The following is a 27,763-nucleotide window of genomic DNA, read 5'->3' as shown; positions in this document are numbered from 1 at the left end:
CCTACTGTAAACAGTGTAGCGTTGAATTTCACGCGCCTTATCACGATGCAAGCCGGGAAGCCTTTTCGGGCGCCAAATAAACAAACAAAACTCGACAAATCCTCTGTCAGCTGCTTTCTTTCAAATAATAGCCAATATAAAACTACGGATAGTTTTAAGATTCACACATCGCTTTACATAATTTCATATATTAAGTTCATTTTTCCATACACAGAAAAGAAGACATCCGACGTAAAGAGTGCCTTTTTTTGTTAAAAGATCGAATAATTTCAAAACATCATTCTGCTCATAAGGCTACAAGTAAATCAATCACAGACAACTTAGTATATAGTATAAGTGACATAAACGCAATATTCTTTAAAAATGATATTTTTGGGTTGATGAACAGAATTTCAAAAAATTTCAAATTCAATATTTTAGTTCTGATTCAAATTCTGTTATAAAGATTAAAATCACGGGCCGGTTGTTTTGGAGTACTTTGTAAGTAACATAACTTGAATCGTACTTTCAAAAACATAAAAATAGAATTTTTAAACTGATTAATTTCTTTGGAAGAACCCGTATTTTTACTGCGTATTGTGTTCCTTACATGATTGCGAAATACTGCATGCAAAATCGTATCTTCTCCACGCGCAAACTTTCCAAAATAACGGTGTTTATCCGACCTGCCGGGTTAATGTTCTGTACATTCTATTTATAAATAATTAGATAGCCCTAAGAAATCTTATTTCTACAACGCCTTTGACATGATTTTTTACAAAATTGAACGCTTTAAAAAGTGTCAAATTATTATTGCAAAACAACTATTTTTTTAGGTGACCTCTATGTAAAGATATGTTTATGGTTAAAAGTTTCATGAGAAAAAAAAATGATATCGGTACTACTAAATAATATTACTTAGGTACTAAAAATACTAATTTCTGTTGTGGATTTGTGTATCTATAAGTCCGGTTCCATGAACTCCATAAATTTTGCTTTCAATTTAAATGTCATTTTAAAAAAATGGAACTGATTTGTCCAGAATTCAAACAGTCCGTAAATTTTTTACGTGTTAAAATGAACTTCGACAGGAACAAAATACCAGGAGCACAAAAATGTCGTGGGGTAAATATTAATGTTAATTTCCGCAGTGGTGCTAATGAACATACACAATATATATGTAAAAACCTACCACTACCGACAAAAGAAGCACAGAAATGCGAATTGGTTATTCTATTTGGTTTTTATTATTATTTTTTTAAAACATTGCTTAGTGGCATCAGTAGTTGTTAAAAATCACTTGATGAAACCATTTACATTTTTTAAATTTTTATTTTTGGAATGACTTAATGAGTAAAATCTGAAATTTTAATATTTATTTATTAAAGACGAAATTAGCGAAACTTTGAAAAACCAGCCAAAGATACGGTCGCACCTTAGACTTGAATCCAGGACCCTCACCTTGCCGGGGTGCAGATCTACCAACTGAGACCTTATTTCCTTCGGTCATATTTAATTGTATCACACTTCTATTAATTTTATTTTTCAGGCGTTTTTTCATGGGTCTGCGCGAGTAATATATGTAATATTTTTCAATATTTTTTTTTTAGATAAGTGGCACTTTGATACGTTTGAATATTAATGATATATTTTTTCATGTTTTATGTACATAAGATATCTTCTCAGAAAGTCTTGCAAATTAAAAAATATTTTGCTGTAAACAACTTTTTTTACAAAAAAACCCCTCTTAACCTTCCTGGAAACCGAAAACCTTTAAATGAAAAAATACATCCGCTTTCTGTTTTCATACACCAAAACGGTTTTAAAACACCTACCTACTTTTTTCGATATGGGATGATTTCTGAATTAATGTGTAATATTTGATGTATTTTCATGGATAGATAGATCCATTGTAAGAAATATAATACAAAGAATGGAAAAGAAATATTGCCAACAGTAAAATGTTTTTATTATTTATTTCCAGATTTGTTCAAAAGTCACTCATGGCTTATGTAAGATACTGTTTTCCAACAAGATCATGTTCGTATTTAGATTCAGTCTATCGAATTTTTTTCTTAAAATGTTTTAAATACTCAGTTTCCGAATTACGATATTATAAACAAAAATCTTTTTACAGATACGAAATTTACATTAATATGAATTGTACTTAGACCAGTTATCTGGATAGCATTTGACCTCGGTGTTTAAGTCTCAGCCGCGGTAATAATATTATTGTCGTGTTATTACCATACTTAAACCATTTATCTGGATATCATTTGACCCGAGTGTTCAAATTGCGGCCACGGCAAAAATATTCTTTTCGAGTAACATCCATACTTTGATACATATTTTTAATAATTAATACAAATTGTTTAAATAGTTTGGTAGTTAATAGATAGATGTATTGATAGAAAATTTCGGCAAGTGATGGCTTGAAACTTGGAAAGCTCTGTCACCCGTATTCAACATGTGATATCTTTAACCCCCCAGATTTTGAGGGTCATATATGACCGTGCGTCCATATTTTATAAAAGTATTTTTATCTTTTTTTCTACCATGCGAAAAAATATGTTTTTGCCGTTAAAGGAGAAATAATAATTTTTCCAGTGTACCTCAAATATTTGCACTGGAATCCATAAATGAAATCCTAAAAATAGTCAAAATGAATAATTCATATTTCGCATCACTATTGTAACAATCGATTTAACTTGAAAACATATTTCTTACTTTTTATTATATAAACGAGGAAAAAGTGAAGGTACAGTTTTCTCACGAATTTCCCTTTTTAGTTTAGTGTTTTCGAAATATCGAGTTCTCTCAATTTTTTTATGATTCGAGTAAAAAGGTGGTGAGCGTTTTTAACAACACTTTTCACGTTTTATATTAAAATGTTATTGTTTAGAAATAGTCATGTTTATTTTAAATCAATATATCGGAAATGTCATTTTAACTTGTTTTTAAAACAGAATTATTTTCTTAGAAAATCAATAAAATAATATTATATAGCGCATTTGAAATACACAGAAAACATTGAACACTGAGCAAATGTGATGAATGTACTGAAGGATACTAGAGTAGGTAAACAAAAGCTGCGTTCGAACCATATGTTTTGATTCTCTTGAACACTGCTGCACCAACATACAACAACACTAGATTTACACTGAGCATTGAAGCGCAGGCCAGTTGGTGGGTGCGCATTATCTCAAGACATTTGAACTAGTTGGCAATGAACCTGTAAACTTTTTTTTGTAAAGGTATTATTTATAATAATTCAGTTTATAAATGTAATTGTATCCAATTGCAAAACCAGTGTAATTTAAGAAATTAATTTTTCCAACCACTGTTTATAACCCTCATTTACAAAATTGTAAAAATTTCAATGTACTTAATGTAAAAGACCCAATAGGTGTATAAAAAGAGAAAATCAATAACATTTATATGTAGCAGCTTTTTAAGAAAGCTTTTTCTAATCTCATCAAAATAATTATAGAAGTAACTTATGGATATCTCGAAAATAGTCACAACAAAAATAAACAATTTTATTTTTAAAATAATTAAATGCACAACAAAGAAGTTGAATTTTCAGAAGGTTTTGTGTTTAGTTTGTAACACTGGTAGTCGATCGATTTCATTTTCAAAGTTTTGTGATTTGTATCTTTCAACAAACCTTGTCCTATCGTTAGCGATCGTTTTCATGAGAATTTGCTGTGATACCTAAAATGGGTCATCTTTCTTGGGCCTTTGAGTTCCAGACTTCTAATTATTATAATGATCATAATATTTAATTTACGGCCCCCATACAAAGGCAAATGATTAATGCACGAGTAGGCCGCCCCTCTCTCTTCTTTTGCAGAACAGCTTATTTATGCGTATAAATCTGAAAACGTGACGGAGATAAAATATAAGGATGAGTACAATGGAAAAATAATGTAATGAATAAATCACAGCGTCCGTGCATATCTTTCCAACGGCAGTTCCTCGAGACGCGAGACGCGAGAAGAGAGACGCAAGGAGCTAGACGCGAGGAGCTAGTCGCGAGACTCGAGACGCGAGACTTTGGGCGGCTTTGACGCGGTGGCCTGTTTACAAAACTTTCCCGTGATTACGCTGCCTTTCATCAATCCATCTACTGCTCGGATATTATATTCGCATAAAAGTGAAATTTAGCAGTTAAAGGGGCATATAGGTGAGAAAATTCAAAAAACCTTACATTTGAACTTGTTATAATGATAGCTTTAAAGTCACATAGCGTCGAAGCCAAGTAAGTCAAGTTAGCCTCACAGAATGTAGGCGTACTGTAGTGAGCTCTCAGAAAGATAGTACACAACTGCTGACCCTGTAAAAATTGGAAGTATGCACCACTGTTGAATTTAGCAGCCACTTCTGGTTTGGAGCCCCAAAATACATAAAAAAACCTTTGACTCTGTGCAGAAACGGGCTTTCCTTATGATGGATTCTATCTTAACTAACGAATTGCAATATTTAGAACACTGGCGTCATGTATGTAAGCTCCCCTTTTTCTACCGGTAATCGAATGGATGATTTTCCAACTAGGATCATTGATCCTTTCGGCACCGGTGCTTAGTCGAGAAACATACCACACGCTTGTCCAACATATTTATATACTCGGTTGACAATTGTCACATGAGAACGGGATGCTTCTACTCCTCGTCTTTGAGTGCGACAGCTTGGCTGTGGAACGATTTGTGGGCCTCTTTGTTTTCTCCCTTCTACTATATAAGTCTCTTCAAGACCTGTGTTCACTAATTCCTCTCCTCAAAAAACCCTCCACAAATTATCCCCATATATAGATGACATAAGGTCCTGAGGGATATCATTTTCCTCGGATCCTCTCGTGTGATGCTAACGTAAAAAAAGTGACAGAAAGTCAAAAATAATTGAATGTTGTTTGTCCACCGCCACATTTTTGATCAGTCTTCGATTCGGCCACTAAGCATAACGTTCATCCAAAATGAACTTGGATATTGGTAGTTAACGGTGACCCTTCGAATGTCTACCACCTGTCACGCGCGCCGTTTCCCCGCAACCATATCATTTTGTTAAAAGATCATTTTTTGTTCTTGTAACGTGGCCTGCTCATACCTATTATTTTTATAAAGAAATAAATGTAACTAAATAAATTCTTTATTTCATGATGTGGGGAGGCGAGTGCAATCCCACACATCCCATATGTTTGCTACTGATGTAGAAACGATATCTTGACTTTAAAATGTTTCGTCATTAAGTTGTCATTCTTACTCCGTTAATGAACCATATTGGATATTTTTCAATACTAAGGCCAATGTTTCTCCCCTCCCGGTACTCCTATTTAGCTAAAATCTGCCATTTTAGCTCTCCGCATTTTTTTAATGCTCCATCTACTTTTTTTGTCTTTGTTGTGGTTTCTGCTGATGGTTATGGTGGTTAGTCAACAGCTGCATGATATTTTATTTGTATTGTCCGCTTTTAGTGGCTCAGTTATATCACTCCTAGGCCGATAGACATAGACCGTTAAATGATTTTAATTTACCATTTGAAACAATTGTAAAATCCTAAATGACTGTACCATATTTGACTATACACAATACTGTTGCACTTGCTACACTTGTTCATTATTAAAAGTAAAACTCTTGTTCCGGTACTTGGCCCCTTTCTCAAAATCAAGTCCTCAAATATTATTTATCTGAATGTTTGAACAGCTGTCAGGTCTGAGATTTATAATTTTATTTTTGGCAAAGGGCGCCGCTGACGGGATTTATGAATACATAAAAGAAGACGGAAATTAGCGAGCCAATGTTTTGCGAAAATATTTTTATGGTGGGAATTAGCGGGTATCGCCGCGAACACTTTGGTCTGCCTACAGTGCTTACCTGGGATGTGGGTGGGGAAGTATTTGTAAGGTATTTTGTACAGAATCCGTACTGCTGTAGAAAAATGGGTGTACTCGTAAATTTCACGCGTTACCTTTTACATTTCCAGCGTCAATTCCCGTTTATCGTCGTGAAAACTGTGTACCTTTTGAAAAATATGAAGTGAGGTATTATTACTATCACAATATTAAAGGAATTTTATTATGTCTCTCTGCAAATCCGCCCGAGAATTAATTTGTATTTAAAATAAACAAAAATGTATTTGTTGGTTTTGACTTATTAAATAAGAGAAAATTAGAAACAAATTTTTTCGGAAGCCAAGTTTACTGTTAGAAAAATGGATACAAATGCAATTGTAGTGAAAATTTTATGTTGAGAGGGCACCAGCAGAAGAAAAGCAAATTGTTTATTAATATGGTTGTTGTTGCATTCCAGGTCGGCTGGCTAAAGGCGGAAGATCAGACCATCTTGACACTCCACAACCGGGTGGTGACGCACAACTCGCGCATCTCCGTGTCACACGACAACCTGCGAACATGGCAACTGCGCATTCGCCAGCTGCGCGAGAGTGACCGCGGCTGCTACATGTGCCAGATCAACACCAGCACCATGAAGAAGCAGTTTGGATGCATTGATGTCCACGGTAATACATCCCAACATCCATTAAATGCATTACCTGTTGTGGGCTGTTTAACTTGCTTGTTTCACCTAACCTAACCTAACCTAGTTTTATTAAGCTTGCCTTACATGAACATAACCAGATTAGAAACACTATTTCTCACGGTCAAAAACATATGCAACAACCATCTACGACACACTACTTGTAAAAATGTAAAAAAAACTCTTCAATAAAATCGCATTATTATTCAAAACCACAATTTACTTATAATATTTAAAACTCAAATAAAAAGTTGGATACAAAACATTGGGAAATTGGATATAGAAAACAAACTGACACCAAATACAGACTGAAACAGAAGCCACTGAACCGCACCACAAAGCCCTACGTTTTAATGTATTATCTAATATTCTTTCGGTAACTTCATATTATTCACGTAATTAAAATATAATATGTAAATTAAATCATCAGCACCAGAGATCCCAGTGAGGATATCACAATCTGTATCTGTAAAAGAGAGAAAGATAATAAATAATTTATTTATTTTTCGGAATAACTTTATTGAGTAAAACCTCAAATTGTAATATTTAATTATTGAAGACAATATTAGCGATTTCTAAACGAAAATCTGAAACAGAAAAATCAGAAAAGGATACGGTCACATCTAGGACTCGAACCAAGGACCCTTGTCTTTCCGGGACACCGCTCTACCAACTGAGTTAATGGAACACTATCCCCCTCGGTCACTTTTAACTGTATCATACTTCGAATAAGAACTACCAACATTGTCTTCATTTTTTAACCGCACATTTTTACTGGCAACTATCTTTATGTATGATCGCAAGATTCAACCTGAACTAAATGCAATCTAGACAGCGTCTTTTTAGATAAACCTATCTTATTATTTTTATTTTTAATGTGCGACATCTATTGACTTTTCTGCAAGTCTAGAATGAATATTTATTTTTCGGAATAACTTTATTGAGTAAAACCTCAAATTGTAATATTTAATTATTGAAGACAATATTAGCGATTTCTAAACGAAAATCTGAAACAGAAAAATCAGAAAAGGATACGGTCACATCTAGGACTCGAACCCAGGACCCTTGTCTTTCCAGGACAAATAAAAATGTGCGGTGAAAAAATGAAGACGATGTTGGTAGTTCTTATTCGAAGTATGATAACAGTTAAAAGTGACCGAGGGGGATAGGGTCCCATTAGCTCAGTTGGTAGAGCGGTGTCCCGGAAAGACAAGGGTCCTGGGTTCGAGTCCTAGATGTGACCGTATCCTTTTCTGATTTTTTTGTTTTAGATTTTCGTTTAGAAATCGCTAATATTGTCTTCAATAATTAAATAATTTATTATTAATACTAACCTAACATGTTAAATGTAATGCCATGCACAATACACGATGTACGATGGTGTGGAATAACTAATCTTGTTCATTTGCTAATTCAAATTACAAAGACTTATTTCTTAATAAAAATTCTGATCATTGTTATGAAACACATACTATTACTTCTATGAACTCATTTACATTTTTGACAACGTCATTTTTTCAACGTTTGAACGGTCGCCATCATTTGATTTAAATAATGGTGAGTATCTCCCCGGTGAAAAACCAATATTCATATCAAAACGGTGTGTTGCAACGGCAATAGTCGTGATCAGTGACAGAAGTTAATACCCAACCAACCTATTCACTATCACCTTCCTCTCCCCACGCCCTTCAGTCTCGCAACATATCCCAATTGAGAGTGCCATAGTCGCACTGGCTCTGGACAGATTAAGACTTAACACGAAAAAAGAACCTATCAATTTTAAAATGAAAATAGTATTTTTTTCCTTCAATACCATAATACATAATAAATGGTCATAAATACATGCATATAATTTTTTGCGACCCTATTAAAAATTACTACTGAAAAATGATTACTTTTTCTTTGTGATATTTTTATAAAAATGTATAATTTCCAGGAAAACCCTCGAAAAAGTTCACATAGTTAAGAAATAAGTAGGTAATTAATTATAATAAAATATTTAAACATTCCTTTTATAATGCCAATAATAATTCATTCTGGTCAGAATGGTTTAATTCAAATAATACAGAACAAAAAACTTTTTCGTGAATTTTGGTATACAACATTAAATCTACATGTTCCACAAAACATGTTCGAATGTAGAGCAGCCTAGCTTATCGTTCCACAAAATGTTTGGAAAAAATTGAGCGTTCACCAAAATGGCTGAAAAAATTAAACGTTCTACGGAATCGGGCGAGTCCATCGCATACGTAATTGTAGGAACGTTTTCAATCAGATGACGGTCTGATGTAATGATTCATTCCCCAGCTAAATGAATGAAGGGATACCATTGAATTAGATTGCATTTGGTGCGCAGTGGAGTTCATAAATTGTACTTACCGCAAATGATGTTATTTTTCCATATGTTTTTTTTTAAGTCAATATGACTTGTATGTGACGTATCGATGGAACTATGGACCAGAGCCAAGTAATTTGTATCCCAGTTGGGCGAAATGTAATTTACATTTATTTTTAAGAGTACCTATTATACAGTTGAAAATCTGTTTGTTTCATAGAAAAGCTCACATGCATCATAATATGTACCTAAATTAAAAATTCTAATATTGGTTGTGTCTCTGTAACTCTGGTTTAATAAATGCTTCATATTTTCAAAATTGGCACTGATTGTATCATTTCAGACGAGCGATAAAGTAGGTACCTACGTACCTGTAATGAAGTTTTCAATTTTTTTTTTATTAATTGATGTGTTCATATCTTTTGTTTAAACTTTTGACAGATCAATTCAATCACATTTCGTGATTTTTCATGTTTACTTACGGTGCTCATTTGAAAAATAAATTTCTGGCATACATAACAAAATACATATTTTCTGAGTCTAAAGCAAATATTTTACAACACTTTCAGCTTCACAAATCCTGCAATGCCATGGGTTAATATTAAAAATTTGTAAATTATCAATAAAAAAAAACATAATTGGAGGGGTTTTTTTGTAACTAAATGGAATTTTGTTACCGACGTTGACAATTTTATACAACTTAACGGTTCAGATTTTTACTGCACGCGCCGTTCTGATGCACTTTATTTCGGTGATGGTTTTCCATTCAACCAGATACATTTGCTAATTAAAAAGCGTAGCGTACTAGTTTCCTCTGAGTTTTAATCATCCAAATCAAAGACCGTTGGGGACCCTGCTACATTTCTAAATGTCCAAATTGACAACCCACCACCTTGGCTTGGAGTGTGATGACGGTTTTCATTATTTCAAATATCGGTATTCTACACTTCGCTACACATTTTGATGAAGTGTGCCGGAATTTTATCGCTACCTGCACCCAATGAGCTAGAAATAGTAACAATTATATTTGGTGTTTTTTCTGTGGAAACTGATCCCTAAAAGATTTTATCTTGATTATATCGGAAATAGTGTTGCGATTAAAGGTGGAGAGGAAATGCTGCGAGAACAGGTTGCATATTGCGAAAGGATTTACAGCAGTTACATCACCCAGTTTCGAGAAATGTGGTAAACCAGAATTTTTTCTTTTTTCTTTAACAAAATATATGGATAACATTTTGGATATACGGATACATTAAGTTCCGCGTTTGTTACAAAATTTTTAAAACATTCCATAGAAATTTTTTTTTGCCTTGATCGAAGGACTCGAAGGAAGAAGCAAAGAATTCATAGTAGTCCGAAGATTGGATCACTTTTTCCACATTTTGAGACTTGAAATTTTCCTTCAGTCAGTTTTATCAGATCTGGACTGAACCAATAAGGATAACAGTTGTTAATATGAACTTCCTTTGTTGGGACGTTTAAGTGAATGATTTCATTTACAATAACATAAAATGTTCAATAGCAATATTAATTGATAGGTTTAAACATTCAGCATCTATAATATTATTACGCCAGCGTCTGGATGGTCTAGGCCCTCTGATTGGTCGTAATCCGCTAACTTGAAAATTAAGACCCGATTTCATACTTAATTAGGATCGCCTCATTTCTTCAAAAGCATCGTTTCTGCTCATATAATTTTTGGATAATATCAAAGAAAATATGTTTTAGAAAGTTAAAATCCATTAGATTAATTACATTACAGTAAAAATTATCCACAATTACGTTTTATATATTTGACGTCTGTCAAGAATCAAACATTCTAAGGTTCCTTCAAAATGTCAATCCCTTCTTTACCGGCCGCTGGAGTAGTTTCCTTATTGGCCGACAGAGCGTATAAGAGCGATATACAAATACGTACAATTTTATTTATTCAAACAATGGTGATTATTTACGTAAAACTACCGTTTTAATACGCATTTACAAATAAAACAAACATTTGATTCAACTTAATGACAATAAACAACAACTCTTGTGTACGATTTTGAAAAATATTGATATTTAATATTATTTACGTAAATAATAATTTCGCACTATTTTGACAGAACACCGATACAAAGTTAACGCATAATACGCGGAAGTATAGGCACTGCCAACCCAATAAAATAACATGAAACACAATCGGAAGATAGAAACGCTTCGTTGATTGTAAAATTAGCAAACAAATCTTTAATCTGACATGTACTTATGTGTAAATAAAACAATCATTTTGCCAGGTATATATATTTATATAATATATATTAAGGTAATTATTCAGAATCGCTGGACAAGGATAATACGAAATATTTTTAAATAAAACCTTCTGATTACCCTAATTAATATAAAAGGAATCTGAATGCATTTGAGAAATTTTTAATTTAGCATTTTAATTTTTAATTAGTTAAAATGAAACTTCGCTTTTGTTGTTTGTGATGACAGCCGGAATAATTTCTATTGATGAAATTTTCTTTTTTTGGCATTCCTGATATGAGTGGCTTTAATTTTTACCATTTACTCTATGCAAATACTTTGTAGGTACTATTTTAGCCGAGCTCGAAAAATAAAATAAAGGTTTTTAGGTTTGTTTTAAAAAATAACGAAATATTTAAAAAAGGTTATTATAGGTTAGGTTGGATTATTATAGGTTAAGATAGGTTAGGTTGGGCTGTGCTAAGTAAGGTTAGGGTAGGTTGGATTAGTATAGGTTAAGTTAGTATATAGGTTAGGTTAGATTAAGTTGGATTATTATAGGTTAGGTTAGGTTAGGATAAGACAGGTTATGTTAGGTTAGGTAAGGTTAGTTAGGGTTATTATAGGTTAGGTTGGGTTATTATATTTTAGGTTATGATATATATAAGGTTGGATTATTATAGGTTAGGTTAGGTTAGGATTGGTTCGGTTAGGTTAGGTTGGGTTAGGTTAAATTGGATTATTATAGGTTAGGTTAGGTTAGGTTGGATTATTATAGGTGAGGTTAGGTTAGGTCAGGTTAGATTATTATAGGTTAGGATAGGATATAGGTAAGGTTAGGTTTGGTTGGATTATTATAGGTTAGGTTAGGATATAGGTTAGGTAAGATTATTATAGGTTAGGTTAGGTTGGGTTATTATAGGTTAGGTTTTTATAGGTTAGGTTATTATAGGTTAGGTTAAATATAATAATAATAATAGCCAAATAAATAATTTATGCTTTTTAAGTAGGCACTATTTTGCCAGAATATTGTATTACATTATATTTTTTTTAATTTACGTTGTTCAATTGTCTCTGGCCGCTCATTTCAGGAATACCGACCAAAGAAAATGTTATCAACAGAAATTATTCCGGCTGTCATCCCATACAACGAAAGCGAATTTTCATTTTACGTAATTAAAAATTAAAAAACCAAAACTAAAAATTTCCCAAATGCTTTTTGATTGCTTTTATAGTAATTCAGAAAATCAGAAGTTATTATTTAAAAACATTTTGTTTTTTCCGTATCCAGCGATTCCGAATATTTACCTATATTAATTTACGAGTACCTTTACTCATTTAGGCAATTATTTGGGAAAGGTAAAGTTTTACCCGAACAACATTCTTATTATGCCTAAACTCCTTCCTGTTCCGTGTTTTAACAATATATGCTCACCCTCTATCTGTGAATGACCTTATATTTACCTATTAAATGTAGCTGTTGTTAGTATCACTTAAACTGGGCGAAGCCCAACCAAGTGCCGCCCGCAGGGCCTAGCAGCACTGGTGAAGACGTGGAGTCTTCCGGGTACTCCAGTGTGAACAGGGTGGCCGAGGGTGCGATGGACCTGGTCGGCAGATGAGCGGGAGATGCAGGCCGGCAACGATGGCGCTGGGCCGAGGCGCAGTCTAGGTGCTAGGTCAGCGCTGGCCAGGAATGATGTTCGGGCCCAGGGCGCTGCTGTGACCCTGAAGAGTCCATGAAAATCCTTGCAGAGAAGGGCGTAGGTGTGGTAGTCTGTGTAACAGTGGATGTCTGATTTATGACTCGGGAAAATTATACAAAGAACAATTATTAAAATTATATTATAAAAAATCCTTTGACTACCCTACAGAACGCCTGTTTGAAGAATTTCAAGTACCTACATTTAAAGACCTATATATTAAAAACTCATTAATCCAAATTATAAAAGAAAAAGATAAATATCAATTTTGAAATGAAAACAGAACGCGACTTAGACATGTTTTTCTATGCCCAAAACTAAATACGTCTTTTGCACAACATCATTATACTTACCAGGGAAGAACTTTTTTCAATCGTCTACCAGAAGAAATCAGAAGCATTAATGATAAAACCCGAATACTGCTCTCTGTCAAGAGACACTTTAAAGATATTCTGAAAAAAAAAAAAAAAAAACTACTGTCACTTAATTAATCTCACAAATATCCTTAGTTTTCCATAACTTCCTTTCTTTTTTAAAATTTATTATATTAATATATTATCCTTCACTACTATCAAAAAAATACTACAGCAAACATACATTTATGTACAATGAATTATTTAAGTACTAACTAACAACAACATTTATGTACACTCCCCTTCCATACACAAGCAAATGCTTTCAATAGAAGAGTAGTAAAAAGACCCAAGATGTAAAATGAATTATGTACCTTGTAAACATATTATTAAAAATAAAAAATAATTACAAAAACAAAAACAAAAAACTTCTAATTTGTGACTGACTGTCAAGTTCCTTTCTACTGTCGCTTTTATAAGGTGACGAACCTTCTCGAACATTTTTGTTGCTATGGCAGATATTGCAAAACAAACCTAGACAACGGATGAACTTTCTAAAATGTTTCTATGACGGCGTGGTAATTTGGAGATTGGCGTTGTGGTGTACCACCACACATATACCTATATAATATTAAATTATCTTTGGTACTCTTAAAAGTGTCATTTTAAACGCGTTGTTGTATCGGCGTATATTGCGCATGAATTGTTTAGACGTAGGATGATCACCCATCAGATTGTAGAAAGATTGTATTAGTTCGGATGGAGGAAAAAATAATTATACTTTTCTTTGTAAGCAACACATACGTTAAGATTTATTCTTCCATTTCAGAGCAGAACAATGATCACAAACAACATACATTGTAACTATTGAAACTACAGGATCATTCTTGTGTTCAATTGAAGAGTCGTAATTTTCTGGCTCTCTAAGATCTGTGCCTATCTCGATCAAAACTAAGGCGAGCCTCAGGTTCATCAGACGATTATCTATCTCTTCGTTAAGAAGTGCTTTCGCTGCTATTTGACAGCTGGATATCCTTTCCTTCTTCGTTTTCATCACTAAGACGTACCAAGCGTATTCTTTTTTGCATCTCTATGACCTATATTCAAACTACAACGTTTTTGAGACAAAATTTAAATACAAAACTGTTATCAGGATAATAAACGACAAATAACGAAATAACTAATATTCACAATATTCACAAAATGACAATTCTAAAATAAGAATAACTTGTGTTTTATCTTTGAAAACTAAATTATTTTCTCATTAAACAACCCAACACAGAGAGCTCCGATATACTTTTTATGGCGATAAAGATAAGTATTCACCGCGGCAACTTTTGTGCGTGCGGCAATTAGTTTTGTTCCAAGTGATTTTTCAAATTGCAATATCTTCTAAGATATTGATTTAAATTATATGTCGTGAAGGGTTTTGTATAATATACCACCGTAGATATATCTATAGGCTTTAAAAAAAATCCGTAGTACATTATTTGTTGTATCTTTTAAGGATTAGCCAGCGTTAGCAATGTAAGCGCTGGAAAAAAAAAATTTTGAGTTGATAACAAAACGTCGACTTTTTTATACTGTTTATAAAAATAATATGCATGTATTATATATTTAAACCTTTCGGAAGAAATTCTCTTAACGATGTGAAAACCCTAAATAAATCTGTTTCGTAGTTTAGGAGAAATACGCGCACAAACAGACAGACACGAAAAGAGACTTTATTCTATACTATTTAAAGATGTTACAAAGAGAGAAAAGTCTTAATTTGGCAATTTCACGTTTCATTGGATGCTTGTTTGAAGCGCTCGATCTGGGGACATAGGGATTCGTCTAATATCCGCGCGCAGGAGACGGCAAACTCCCTCAGAGTCGGCAGAGAGGAGGAATCTCCTCTTGATAACTCTAGCCCAGCCAACATACACATAACACCAAGGGGTGAATAATGAAGGTGTATTTGAATAACTGCAATAAAACTAAAACATATTATATTAAATTATGTTGATTAGTTTTATTATGAGCCTTTATTTTACCATCTCCAGTACAAAACTATTATCGTCAAAAAGCCAATTATATTTATATTTTATTTAAGCACCATTTTTTTAAAACATTTTTTGAGAGACTTAAATCGCCATGACATTTGCATTGCAACAGTTGCGGGCGTACCACAATGTCTTATACTCCTTTTACTTCCCTTCATCTATGGAAGGTAAGATACGTACCATAAAATAATATCTTCTACTTCTTCTGATTCGATTTCCCTATTAAAGGTTGGCTATCTTTAGTAAAATCTTCACCATGCCGTCATAAATGAAGTAAATAAATTATTGTTTCTCAATAAATCGATTTCTATCGGTTTCTCCATTTGTCCACATTGCAGACGCTCCTCTTCTTATTTTAAATACATCCAAATTCCACTAAATCGTTCACGTAGGTAAAAAATTGTTCATAATAATTAACATTAATTCACTGCGGATCCAAATCACTGTAGGTTTACATTTTCAGCTTGACTGCTCGCCTTTGTGGCTCGAACCCAAGTGCAAAACCAATTTGCCTGAAATCGTTTGCGATTTTTAACAGGGTGTTAGCTCATCCCTCTACCAACCGGGGAATCCATGGAAAGCTATTGGCTATGAATGGTTAATAGAGAATAACCCACAGCTTCAAGGAATTTAGTGAATGTGGAAATTCTTTACCTTGTTGCAACAATTCCAAACTATTTGTGTTCTTATTTAAGAAATTACTTTTAAAAGTATGACGAAATAAATTATTGGATAATTTATAATATTGGTCTTTAGTGCTATTGTAAAATGTAAGAAACGAACTGTCTTTTACCCGGCCTTGCTCGAGGTTATGAATGGTTTGGAGTAATGTTTTTAGATTGTGAATTGGAAATAAAATTATTAAGATGAACAAAATAACTTCATTCTCTACCATAAATTCTTTTTGATTGTTATCATTCTGTTGAACGAAGACGATTGCGGTTTAAATGGATAGTAGGAAAGGGTCTGTTTGATAAATATCCATTGCGCTTAAATCAGCTATGCATGATTAATTGGCTCTGCACGCGCAAACCACCGAAGCATCCTTTTTAATAATACCAATTGCGCTTGTATCAGCTATGCTAAATTAATAGGCTCTGCAAGCGCAAACCATCTAATCATCCATTCTTAATAATATCCGTTGCGCTTAAATCAGCTTTGCAAGATTAATTGGCTGAGCAATTAATTGTCAGCCATCTAAGCATCCTTTATTAATAATTTCCATTGAACTTAAATCAGTTATGCAAGATTAATTGGCTTTGCGTGCGCAAAAAATCAAAGCATCCTTTCTTAATAATATTAGTTGCGCTTAAATCAGCTATGTAGGATTAATTGGCCGTGCATTTGCCAGCCATCTAAGCATCTTTTATTAATAATATTCATTGCGTTTAAATAAGCTATGCAAGATAATTCGGTCTGCATGCGCATTACTCTCATAGATACATCAGGTTCATAATCAGTACTCCATTGTGTTCTTTTGACAAATCTTTTTACGCCAACAGTCCTAAGTTATCTATTAATGGAGTTTCCTGCAATAACCGCGAATTCAATATCCTTTTTAACCTTTTCAACTCACGTAAACATACAATCTAAACACTCAAACTCATCCACACGCTCCAAGAACCAGCTCATCTCGTGCCCATGCTCGTCCACTAAAATTGACTTTCTATGAAAATTAAACCATGAACAGACTTTTTGTAACGTCGTAGAACAAACCAAACCAACAAATTATAAGACAAATATTGAAAATTCATGATCTAAGTCGATACCCCAAATGAAGATGGTAACTCATCTTTGTTCCCAATACAGTTCGTTCACACTATAAAAAACTCAGTTTATATTTACTACATAAAATTACAAATACCTAATTAAACACACATTATAATATCAATATTTTAAATTAAAAAAAAACTCTCAAACGATAAAGAACACAAAGATAAGCAAGACACACAATATACGCATAGTTGCTCCGTGAGACACAAGTTATTCCGTATAAAATAATTAGCCCAACCATTGTCAAATATTTTCTTGAAATTATACCAATTGTCGAAAAATATATCTATTTTAGTACCCTCCACCTTATTTGATACAGAGGGCTAAAGTAGGCAATATTATTATTGAATGTATGGTATCTATCATAAATAAAAATATATGATAGATACCATGGCATATCGATTTCACTTATTTTTTATTTAAAAATATATTTCTTTTATATAAAAACATAAATATGTTAAACTAAAAAATAAACAATTACAATAAAAATGTTTTCTTTTTAACGTAACTACCCAATTCAATAGAGAATAACGTTTCTCGTGTTTGATTTGGGGAGTAGTGCCATTACAATGTATTATATTGGGCAAAGAAAGGAAAGAAAGTTTTTATTTACAAAGTAAGAAATAAACAAAATTTATAAAGCATGATAACAAAAGTATACTATAATTGAGATAATGAAAATTTACTACAATAGATGTTACTGAATTAGATACATAGTAAATGTAAATAAATATAAGAATATATTTATTTACATTGAACATTAATTTAAGAATAAAAATAATATTATTACATTTCGATTAATAAGTAGGTAGTAGGTGGTATAAGTACATGGAGTTATTTTATTCATTTGGAGTAAACAGAGCTGATAGTATTGCAAGCGGAGGTACATAATAAATAGCGACAATAATCTGTTGGTGGCTCGAATGCTGATATAATATTTTAAGAGGATATGGTAAAAGAAGAAAAATATATTTTTTTTGTTAATTAATTTTATGAAATAGTTAATTATATACTGAGTATGTACCATTAAAATTTGAATTTGATCAATTACTACTTTGGGGATCATAGGTGAAGGCACGAAATTAAAGAAAGTTGGTGAAGGTCACATGTGTTTATTGGTGAGTCAGTTGCCGTGACGAGGAGATGATGTAGGACAAATGTTGAATACTCCGGTTGCTGTGATGATGTGGTGGTCGAGCGCGGGTCAGTGAGTCGACGCCGGGCGCTGGTGACCGGGACTCGATGAAGGTCAGGCACTGGCGAAGAACGTAGGTCTTCAGGCACTCCAGTGCTGACGAGACGGCCGAAGGTGCGGCGGACCTTGTAGGCGGTTGAACGGGAACGGCGTGACCAGTGAGGATGCTGCGTGTCCTCGTGGTGGTCATGGTAGCGTGGAAGAAGCGCTGGTCAGAGACACTGGAACCAGGGCGCTTGTAATCCGAGCAGCGCTTGCCAGGAACGGCGATCTGGACAAGGCGCTAAGATGATGTCCCAATAGAGTCCATGGTGGTACGGGCGAAGCCGGGTATATTTTGTCCTTCGCGGGGGGCGCGGGGGCGCACCGTCACTCGTGAGATTAGTACATCGTTGGCGGCAGGTTGATGAATGACTGACTGACTCGCTGCGTCGGGCATATTTATACTACACGGCCGACGGTAGCAGTAGGTAGATGGATGGCAACTAAATTCTAGGCACTCGCACAGACTGTATGTTTCAGGAACCTTCGATAGCGTGGCAATTATGCATAGGCGGCAGACTCGTTCCTTCTGGCGAGTTCTCGTATGTGTAAGACGGCCCGTGACGTATTGTCACCTGGTAGACAAGTAGGTCTTGTAGTACGTAGGTTACTTTGTTTACGTTACGGTTTGGACTGCAGGTACATAATTCGGGAGTAGATACTAAGTAGGTCGAGCGGTTTATTATTAATTATTCAATGGATTATTCTCGACGCCACACTACTAATATGTACCTGTAATCAGTAGATATGTAAAAATCAAATTAAAACTTAAAATTATTATTTGGTTGATCAAGAAATTGTTTTATTTGTAATTTAAAGGCTTTATAATTTTTTTCAGATTTGATTTTATCTGGGAGTGCATCAAAAATTTTATACCTTGATAAATATAATGGTGTTGAGAAGCGCTCATTTTAAATTTAGGGATTTCAAAATTGCCACGTGATCTTGATCGCTTACTTATTTTTGGAAATGTTATTGTAGCATTGAAATGATCTTTATGAGTTTGTAACAATGAGTTCTTTTTGAATATATTATTTAGACTGAGAAACCTAAAAGAGTAAAATAACTGTGTTGTTGGAAATATAGATGGTTTACGTAAGATGACTTTTAGAATCAACCTCTGTGCCTTTTCTATGGGTAAGAGGATAGTTTTGAAAGTCCCCCCCACCCAATTATACCATATTGGAGAATAGATTGGGCAAGAGAGAAATAAATAGTTTTAATCATATTATATGATAGGATGTTTCTCAATCTAATGAAAAAGTAAATAAGTTTTCTTACTCTGGTTGCCGTATTTTGGACTTGGTCGTTCCATTTTAAGTGTCTATCTACTATGATACCCAGATAATTTATACTATTTTTGCATGTTATTGGTAAACAATTTAAATTGCTGCATTCTTTTTTATTTTCACATTGTGATGAATGGATTTTAATGGTAATAATGTTTTCAAAATTTTTTTCCTTCAAAGAGAATGGGATGAAATATGTTTTCTCGGTATTAAGTGAGAGACAATTTAGGTCGAACCATGTTTTGAGTATGTTTATATTGATATTGCCTATCCTCATTGTTTCCTCCCATGATTTTCCTTTTGTGATAACTACAGTGTCGTCTGCGTAAGATATGATATCTCCAACAATGGGAAGAGTGAACATTTGATTTACATATATAATAAAAAGGATTGGACCGATGACAGTTCCTTGCGGTATGCCAAAAGATGAGGTTTTGGGTTCACTAAGGGTATTATTGATTTTGAGATATTGAAATCTCCCTTTAAGGTAACTTTGGAACCATGATAGCACTATTCCGCCCAATCCAATTTGTTTTAGTTTCTCAGTGAGTTTTGAGTGTGATATGCTATCAAATGCTTTGCGGAGATCAATGAAGATTCCAAGGCACTTTTCTCCATTATCTAATTTTTGCATTATTGTTGATGTCAATTTAGCAATAGCATCCTGTGTGCTGAGATTGTCCCTAAATCCAAACTGGCTTGGGCTCATTATCTTCTTATCTTTTAAGTAGTTGTTGAGTTGTTTTTTAACATTTTTTTCATAGATTTTTGCTATATTTGATGTGAGTGCTATTGGACGATAGTTAGAAGTGTTTTTTTTCGTCACCAGATTTAAAAACAGGTGTCACAAAAGTCTTCTTATAGTTGTTCGGGAATATGCCCTTCTTCAGACTTAAATTTATTATATGAGCAATTGGTTTGCTGATTATCTCACGTACAGTTTATAATGTTTTTACAGTTATGTTGTCGTAGCCAGGGCTTGCTGATCCTCGTAAACTTATTATAGCGTTTTCAACTTCTTTATCAGTTACTGAAGCAAATGTGTGGAAACCTTCTTCAAAAGTTGGGTTTAGCTCTGGTTGTTGAGTTAGTTTTTTGTCTAGGATAATATTACTAGAAAGATTAGCGCCGACATTAACAAAATAATTATTAAAGATGTCACCACAAAGTTTTGGGTTTTTTTCTGTGTCAGTATTGATTCCTTGATGAGTAATTTCTTTTGGATATTTTTGTTTTGTGCTTTTGTTGGTTATTGTTTTGATAATTTTCCAGAACTCTTTGCTGTCTTGGATGGCATTTTTTTATTTTATCACGAAAATACTTTTATCAGTCAGTCAGTCTAATTAAAAGCGTAAGTTTGTTTCGGTATTTCTTGTAGAAAATAGCGATTTTTTCGTCGTTAGGGAATTTTTTAGACTGGTGATAGTATTTTTTCTTTATTTCTGATTGAAATCACTAATCCATGTCTTTATTAATCTGTGTTTAGGTTTTGTTTTAGAAATAAGTATTTGCGTAGAAAGTTTTATGTGATTTAGGAAAACAGTTTCGAAATTCTCTGCACAAGTATTTGGATTTTCCGATTCAATTATTGATGCCCAGTTTTCCATCTTAAGATTTGTTTCTAAAGTTTTCATATTTAATTTTTTTTTTCTTGTTTTTTTTTGTCAGTTTTGTTGGGGTTGGTACTTTTTTGTCTATGTTGTTAACGAATATACAGGTGTAGTGGTCAGTTATGCTGATTTTCCATAATATCGACATGTTTTTTTCAGTGTTATTTGAGTTGCACCATATGTGATCGATACAGGAAGGGATTTGTTTAGCGAAGTCATTACATTTATATAATCATCTTTCGTTTTGCTTTGTACCCAGTGTCCGATATTAATGTTAATTTCACCAACAATAACATTAAAGGTACTTTTTTGACTCAGTAATAATTTTTCAATTTCTATAATGAAATTTGTGGGATTCGATCCGTGCGTCCGGTAGATGGCAATAATATGGTACATAATTTCGTTCATTTTTACACTCAGTTGTAAACAGTTTGCTAATTGCATTTTAATTTTTGTGACAGTGACATTGTTATATTTATTTAGAATGAACACCGCGATACCACTGGTTTTATTAAAATAGGTAGTTGACGAAAAGTATGTGTAATTCGGAATACTGTACAAGGTGGAGCGGTCTAGTATGGAGAATTTTTTTTTCGTAATATAAAATTCGGCATACGCGGGATTGGTGCTCCGTTATGTACTGTACTTATCTTAATTGAAAAAATAAAAAAATATTTATTTATAATTACGACATCGCCACCACTTTGAATTTTTGATAAAAACACTGAAAACACCAATAATGTTCTCCCGATTCTTAGAAATGCTTATAATTGTGTAAAAAAAAATTGTGTGTTTATTTATTACCTTTGATATAGTTACATTATTATTTTATAATATAATTATAAAGTAGGACTGTAGGAACAGTTAAACTATTCCCACACAGCAACGAATCCTTCTACCCCAAACGCGTATCAAACAGAGTGAAGTGTATCGCGTATCATCTTGGCGAAGTTTCCGATCCGCTAGACGGGTGTTTTATTTCGCGTATATGAGCTATAAATACTTAGTTAAAATCGTGAAAATGATAAAATATAAAGCTTTGGCGATGTCCAGGTATTGTGAACATATTTTTATTATTTATTTTTGTTGTAATTGTATATAATATATGGAGCATCTTTCCCAACTATGTCGATTTCGAAATTCTCAAAAAAAAAATTTCACTCCACCTAGTGTACAGTGTGTCAGCGTTATTTATATTTAAGTGCGCTTCTGTTAAAACGATGAGGTCCGGTAATGTTTCAAGAAGGTTTAGTGTTACTACAAACTCATCTAGGTTTTTTTTAAGCTTCGAATGTTTTGGTGTAGAATAATGAAAGCACTTGGGACTTTTTTTAGCAGATCTCTACATTGTTGTGAATCTTCGCAAATGTGCTGTGAAACATCTGTTAATTTGTCAATTTCCTCGCATAGAAAATCATCCATCACTTATTCGTAATCGATTCTCTGTTGTGCTATGATAACCATTCGTTTTCGGTCAGTACATTTTTCGCTATTAACACTGTGTTCAGTATTGTTATTTGTTCCGAATAAATTGTTGTTTTTGTCGCAGTTGTAGCATTTTACTATATCTTCAGTTTTTTCGCATTCACTAAATTTGTGGTTTTTTGCACAGTGGGCTTATTGTTGGGCTAGGCTTATTCATTTTGTTCAGGCATTTTAGTGATGTATGTCCGAAACCAAGGCAGTGGTAACATTGCATTAAGGGATTGCAACCTTCTATGTGCGCTCAGACAAAACCAATATTGACCCTTTGTTTATCAAGTAATATCTTTCTGATTTGGCCTGTTGTTTTTATTATTACATTGCGCAGTTGGTCACTTTTCTTGTTTTTCAATATTTAAGTTACTTTAATTGAATCATTTGGGGCATCACTTAGTTCATTGTTTTGCAACAAAAGGTCATTAGGAAAATGATCTTCACTACACTCCCCTACCACACCTTTTATGACCATGCACGGTCTCTTCTTTTTTAATTCTGTAGCAGATATTCCATTTTTATGTTTATTTATTTCCGTTTTTAGTTTGTCTGCATCTTCTTTTTTCGAGCAAGTCATAATTATTTTATTGTTTGATGTTTTTTTGATCCCATTTATATCAATTCCTAGGTTAGGTGCTTTGATTGTTTTAGTAATAATTTTCTTTATGTCCTCAGATGTTTCTTTGCCTTCTGCAGCAAGCATAACGGCATATTTGGGTTCTTCGATTTGTACCGTTCGTTCTTTTAGTACCATTGTGTACGATTTTGGTTCATTATTGTTTTCGAGTTTGGTGATAACTTTTTTTTGAAGATCTATTATTTGTTCCTGGAAATTGTTTCTCTCTTGTTTCCAGGTTTCTTCTAAAAGGTTTATGGTTAATTCGAGATTATTTCGCACTTTCAAATCTTTTACGGTAGTTACATTTTTTAGGTCACTTTTTATGTTTTCGATTAATTTTAGCACGTCCATAATGTGGTAAAACTTGAGCAGCGGTGCACAAAATGCACGTCAATTCGGGTCAAACTATTTGACAATACTGAAAAAAGAAAAAAAGACTTGTATACATTATTATTGAATGTATACAAGTGAAATCGATATGCCATGGTATCTATAATATATAAGAATCTTAAGCACTTTAATTCCATCCCGAATCTCATTCCAATGCTGATTTAATAAGTAGTAATGAAACATACATACCAACAAACATGGAAAATTTGCGTATTATCTATTTTTAGTACTCTATCTTATGTTTATATTTGTTTTTACGAGTATGATGATTATAAACAAAATGACAAATTTTAATTTTAATTTTCGGAAATATACCACTTGTACCTGAATGATTTTAACCAGAAATTCCTGAGCATATTTGGAATGAAAAACGTTAAAATGATTTTGGTGTTTGGTGATTTTTTTCAGTTAAAAACAAAAAAAATATGTTCTATATAAAAATATGATATCACACTGCTATACGCGTGACGTGCTACGCATTCTCTTACTTTTGTTAACGTGCAGCTGGAAAGAGACGCAGTGCGCATCGCTTAACCGCCAGGCTGTACCCAACAACTCAGTTGCGACGTGTGATGGAAAAATATTTGTTTTTGTTTTTAATTGAAAAAATATATCGATGGACAGTAAAATGACATCTACATTTTTTACACCAAATATGCTCAGGTTCGCTGTTTAAAATCCTTCGGTTACGTGCTGTTACACCCTGTATAAACTAATCGTAGTTTTTTTTTTTAATTTAAAAAATTTCAACCCTTTTTACACATTTCTTAAAAACCTGGTAGGGATTGGGTACTCTTTTATACAAGTTTTTTCAGAGCTATTTTGCTAGTATTCAATAAACCATCAATAGTGATCATTTAAAAAAAAACGTGTTTTTTCACTTCGTTCAATAAACCGTTGAATATATTCGCATTACCGTAAGTGTGATATTTTGCACGGAATTATGGTGATCAATTTTTACTGAGAATCAGCGGATTTTTTTAAATGCGTTTTTGCAATCGCAATTCGACCAATTACCGTTTGAATTCGGCGTCAAATATTTTAAAATCGCAGTTTTCTATTGTTTTCCGTGAAGTTACGAACCCGCGAAACTGCTCAATTAGAGCTGCATAATAATTATTATTGATAATGGTCGGAGGCAGGTGTATTTTGTTAAATTTCAATACAAGTTTTAAAATTTCAACATGCAAGTTTTAAGAAACCTCCATTGATATTTAACCGTAGAGCATTAAAATATAACAAAAATTTACGTTTCACGTTTATACGTTTACCTGATGATAATAATTTGTTACGTTCATATTAATTCATGAATTATTTTTGTTGTATTAATTATTTATTTATAAAGTATTTATTTTATCCATCTTATCCAAAAAAAAAATTATTTTGAAATAATAATTATACCTACATTATATTCTTTTAGTTTTCGAATTTGATTGGTGGTAAGCTTTTGACAAGTAAATACAATTACTAAATAAAATACATAGTACCCCATTTTATCCGTTTTATATAAAGAAATAATTATTTAAAGGAACTATTGGAGAAACATGCTTAGATATGTCAAAGATAGAACTATTAAGGCGATGCACTACGTCGTGTAATATTTTAAATTGAGCCGCTATAAATAACAACCCTTACGTAGATGGCGATAAGGTTTAAATTCCCGCTTAACACCATCCGCATGTTTTGTTTTATGCAAGAAAAAAACATGGCCAAAAAGTGCCTTTTATTTTATTTTGTGGATGTTCAGGCATAAATATTTAATTTTTTTTCGATCATTTTATAAATAACTTAATTTGCCACATTATACAATAAAATCATAACCGAAAATGGGTTCGTAAGTAGGAGATTTTGAACTTCAAAGCAGTTTTCGTAGGCCTTATACATTATTTTTTTCTGGGCTTATAAAAAGACTTCTAGATTTGAGTAAATTTTATTATTATTCCCAAATGTTATTTCATAATTTTATGGTGACAAACTGACCGTAAAGAAAAGTAAAGTGAAGTGTACACAATATAGTACCTAAAATCATGCGCAAGGAGTCAAGTTGACGATATTGCCAGTACCGGGCGGTCGCATTTTGGCAATTTGCCGTTTTTATTTAAAAATATGGTTCACAATACACGGGATGTTTAGAGCTGTCCTCACGCTGTCAAGGGGGCAGCTACTGTTGTCTTGCTGGCGGGATGCTGTTGGCTTTCTACTGTCGCGACAGCAAGTCAACAGCATTTTCTGCCCGCACTGAACTCCTACAAGAAGTTCGTCTATCATGACTCGCAAGATTCTCCGCTCATAATAATATAATTCCATCACGCTCTGTAAATTTCTAGGATTATTTGTCAAAGATTTATGCATGAATAAATTATTTCTGTCTAGAACCAAAAAACATCTGAATTACTCAGAAAAGAACATTCTTGAGATTTTCTTGAACCTCCCGGTATCTGGTAGCGAGTAGGGTGTACCGGGTGTGCGACGCTGATTTGTTGTTTCGTCTCGTTATTTGCCCGAGATATGAAGGTAAACAACTTCCGACATCAATTTGTGTAAATAGTAAGAGGAAAACGCGTCGCTAATGACTACCCTGTATCTGGGTTGAGTGCAAACATATGACGTATATAGATTTATAATAAACATATGATGTATATATATATATATATATATATATATATATATATATATATGTATATTTATCCCCTCTCGTACTTTGTATATATATATATATAAATATATATATATATATATATACATATTTAAAGAAAATTCATGTTCTTGTCAGTTCATTTTCTGTTAAAATTTATCTAACTGCGTTCTTTATGTGGATTTATGATGAAAATAATTAAATGCCTAGCTGATTTTCCTCCAAAGTTCAAATTCTATTTACTTTTGAATATTTTTCTGGAAATATCGTAGGTTTGTTCACAATATTTCAGAATTTTGTATTTTTTAACAAATATCTCAACACCATTTTTGTTTTAAAACTTTTATTATAAAAAAATATTTTATGCGAAGTTAATGTTTTCTTTGTAACAGAATAAATCAGACCAATAGAATTGTTTATATTAAACCTGCAGTTTAATCATTATAGTTCGCTATCATTCATAATTTGCATCAATCATTCATATTTAGCGGAAGAACATGGATATCATTTTGGGAGGCATTACTCGGAGAAAAATACCAACTATATAAAAATGGAATAGTTTGTTTACACAACTTTTAAACAAAACTAATCGACATGTTTCTAAACCAATGGTTTCTTTGTCAGGATAATATTAAATTATTATATAGTTATATATATTTTATATAAATAATCACATCCTACATGTTTGCATGAACCAGTAAAGTTTCCACATGAAATTCATGTTACATGTAGAAAAAAACATAAATAAAAATGAAAACATAAAAACAACTTAATGAAAATAACTTTGATGTACAGCAGGGGGAGAGGATACGTAATTAACAATTTGATTTAATTTTCTCCGATATACATTAGTGAACTGAACACAGGACAAATGGAAAATATCGACGTCTGAAAATATATTATTGTATTTTGTAAATGTCCTTCTGAAAAATGAATGTTGTGTATAATTTGTTTTTGAGTGTGGGATCTGGAATAGTTTGTTTGAACGTGTGTTTCAAACTGGACAATAGAAATGAACATTTTCCGTTAGGTAGTCGTTGTTCATAATTATGAATAAAAAAAATTTATCCGATATATCTCTTCTATCTTCTAATGTTGATAGTTGGTGGAGTGCGAATTTTCTTTTAAATTTTGGGTTAGTTGGAAGTATTTAAAGTCGTTTCAGAACATCTTTTTAAATTCCTTCTAATCTTACAATATTAACTTTAGATTAGGGATTACACATTACTGATTCAAATTCTAATATTGAACGAACAAAAGAAGTGAGTGTTTCATTTTTGAGAACTTGCAACTTTTCAACTTTTATTTTTTTGTTTGTTTTTTTTCATAAGACACACATGTCAAGGACATCCATTCAGTTTCCGTTATCCTTCCAATCACATTCCTTCCCAATCATTAAATCACGAGCACATCCTACAAATTACCCAACAATCAAGACATCTACAGCCACAATACTCGTAATAACAACAAAATCCGCATTCCTCTAACACACAATACAGAATATGGGATAAAATCTCTTATTTTTATTGCCTACATACTCTATAACTCTTTTCTATATATATG

General features: G+C 32.9%; 1 protein-coding gene across 3 annotated transcripts in view; it reads left to right on the top strand.

Moving 5' to 3' along the window:
• Window positions 1–27,763, top strand: part of LOC149425715 (lachesin-like) — a 718,168-nt gene that overhangs the window by 516,159 nt on the left and 174,246 nt on the right. For all 3 annotated transcript variants that reach the window (XR_016303426.1, XM_089641366.1, XM_089641355.1), the window contains exon 4: window positions 6,285–6,492. Coding sequence is in view for 2 of the 3 variants with exons in the window: in XM_089641366.1 (XP_089497492.1) it covers window positions 6,285–6,492 (208 nt within the window). In the remaining variant the exon portion in view is untranslated. The remainder of the gene's footprint in view (window positions 1–6,284; window positions 6,493–27,763) is intronic.

The sequence above is a fragment of the Hesperophylax consimilis genome, chromosome 2 (genome assembly GCF_061612785.1).
Source record: "Hesperophylax consimilis isolate HC1 chromosome 2, BYU_Hcon_1.0, whole genome shotgun sequence".
In the NCBI taxonomy this organism is placed as follows: domain Eukaryota; kingdom Metazoa; phylum Arthropoda; class Insecta; order Trichoptera; family Limnephilidae; genus Hesperophylax; species Hesperophylax consimilis.
This window is presented reverse-complemented; position numbering and strand designations above follow the sequence as displayed.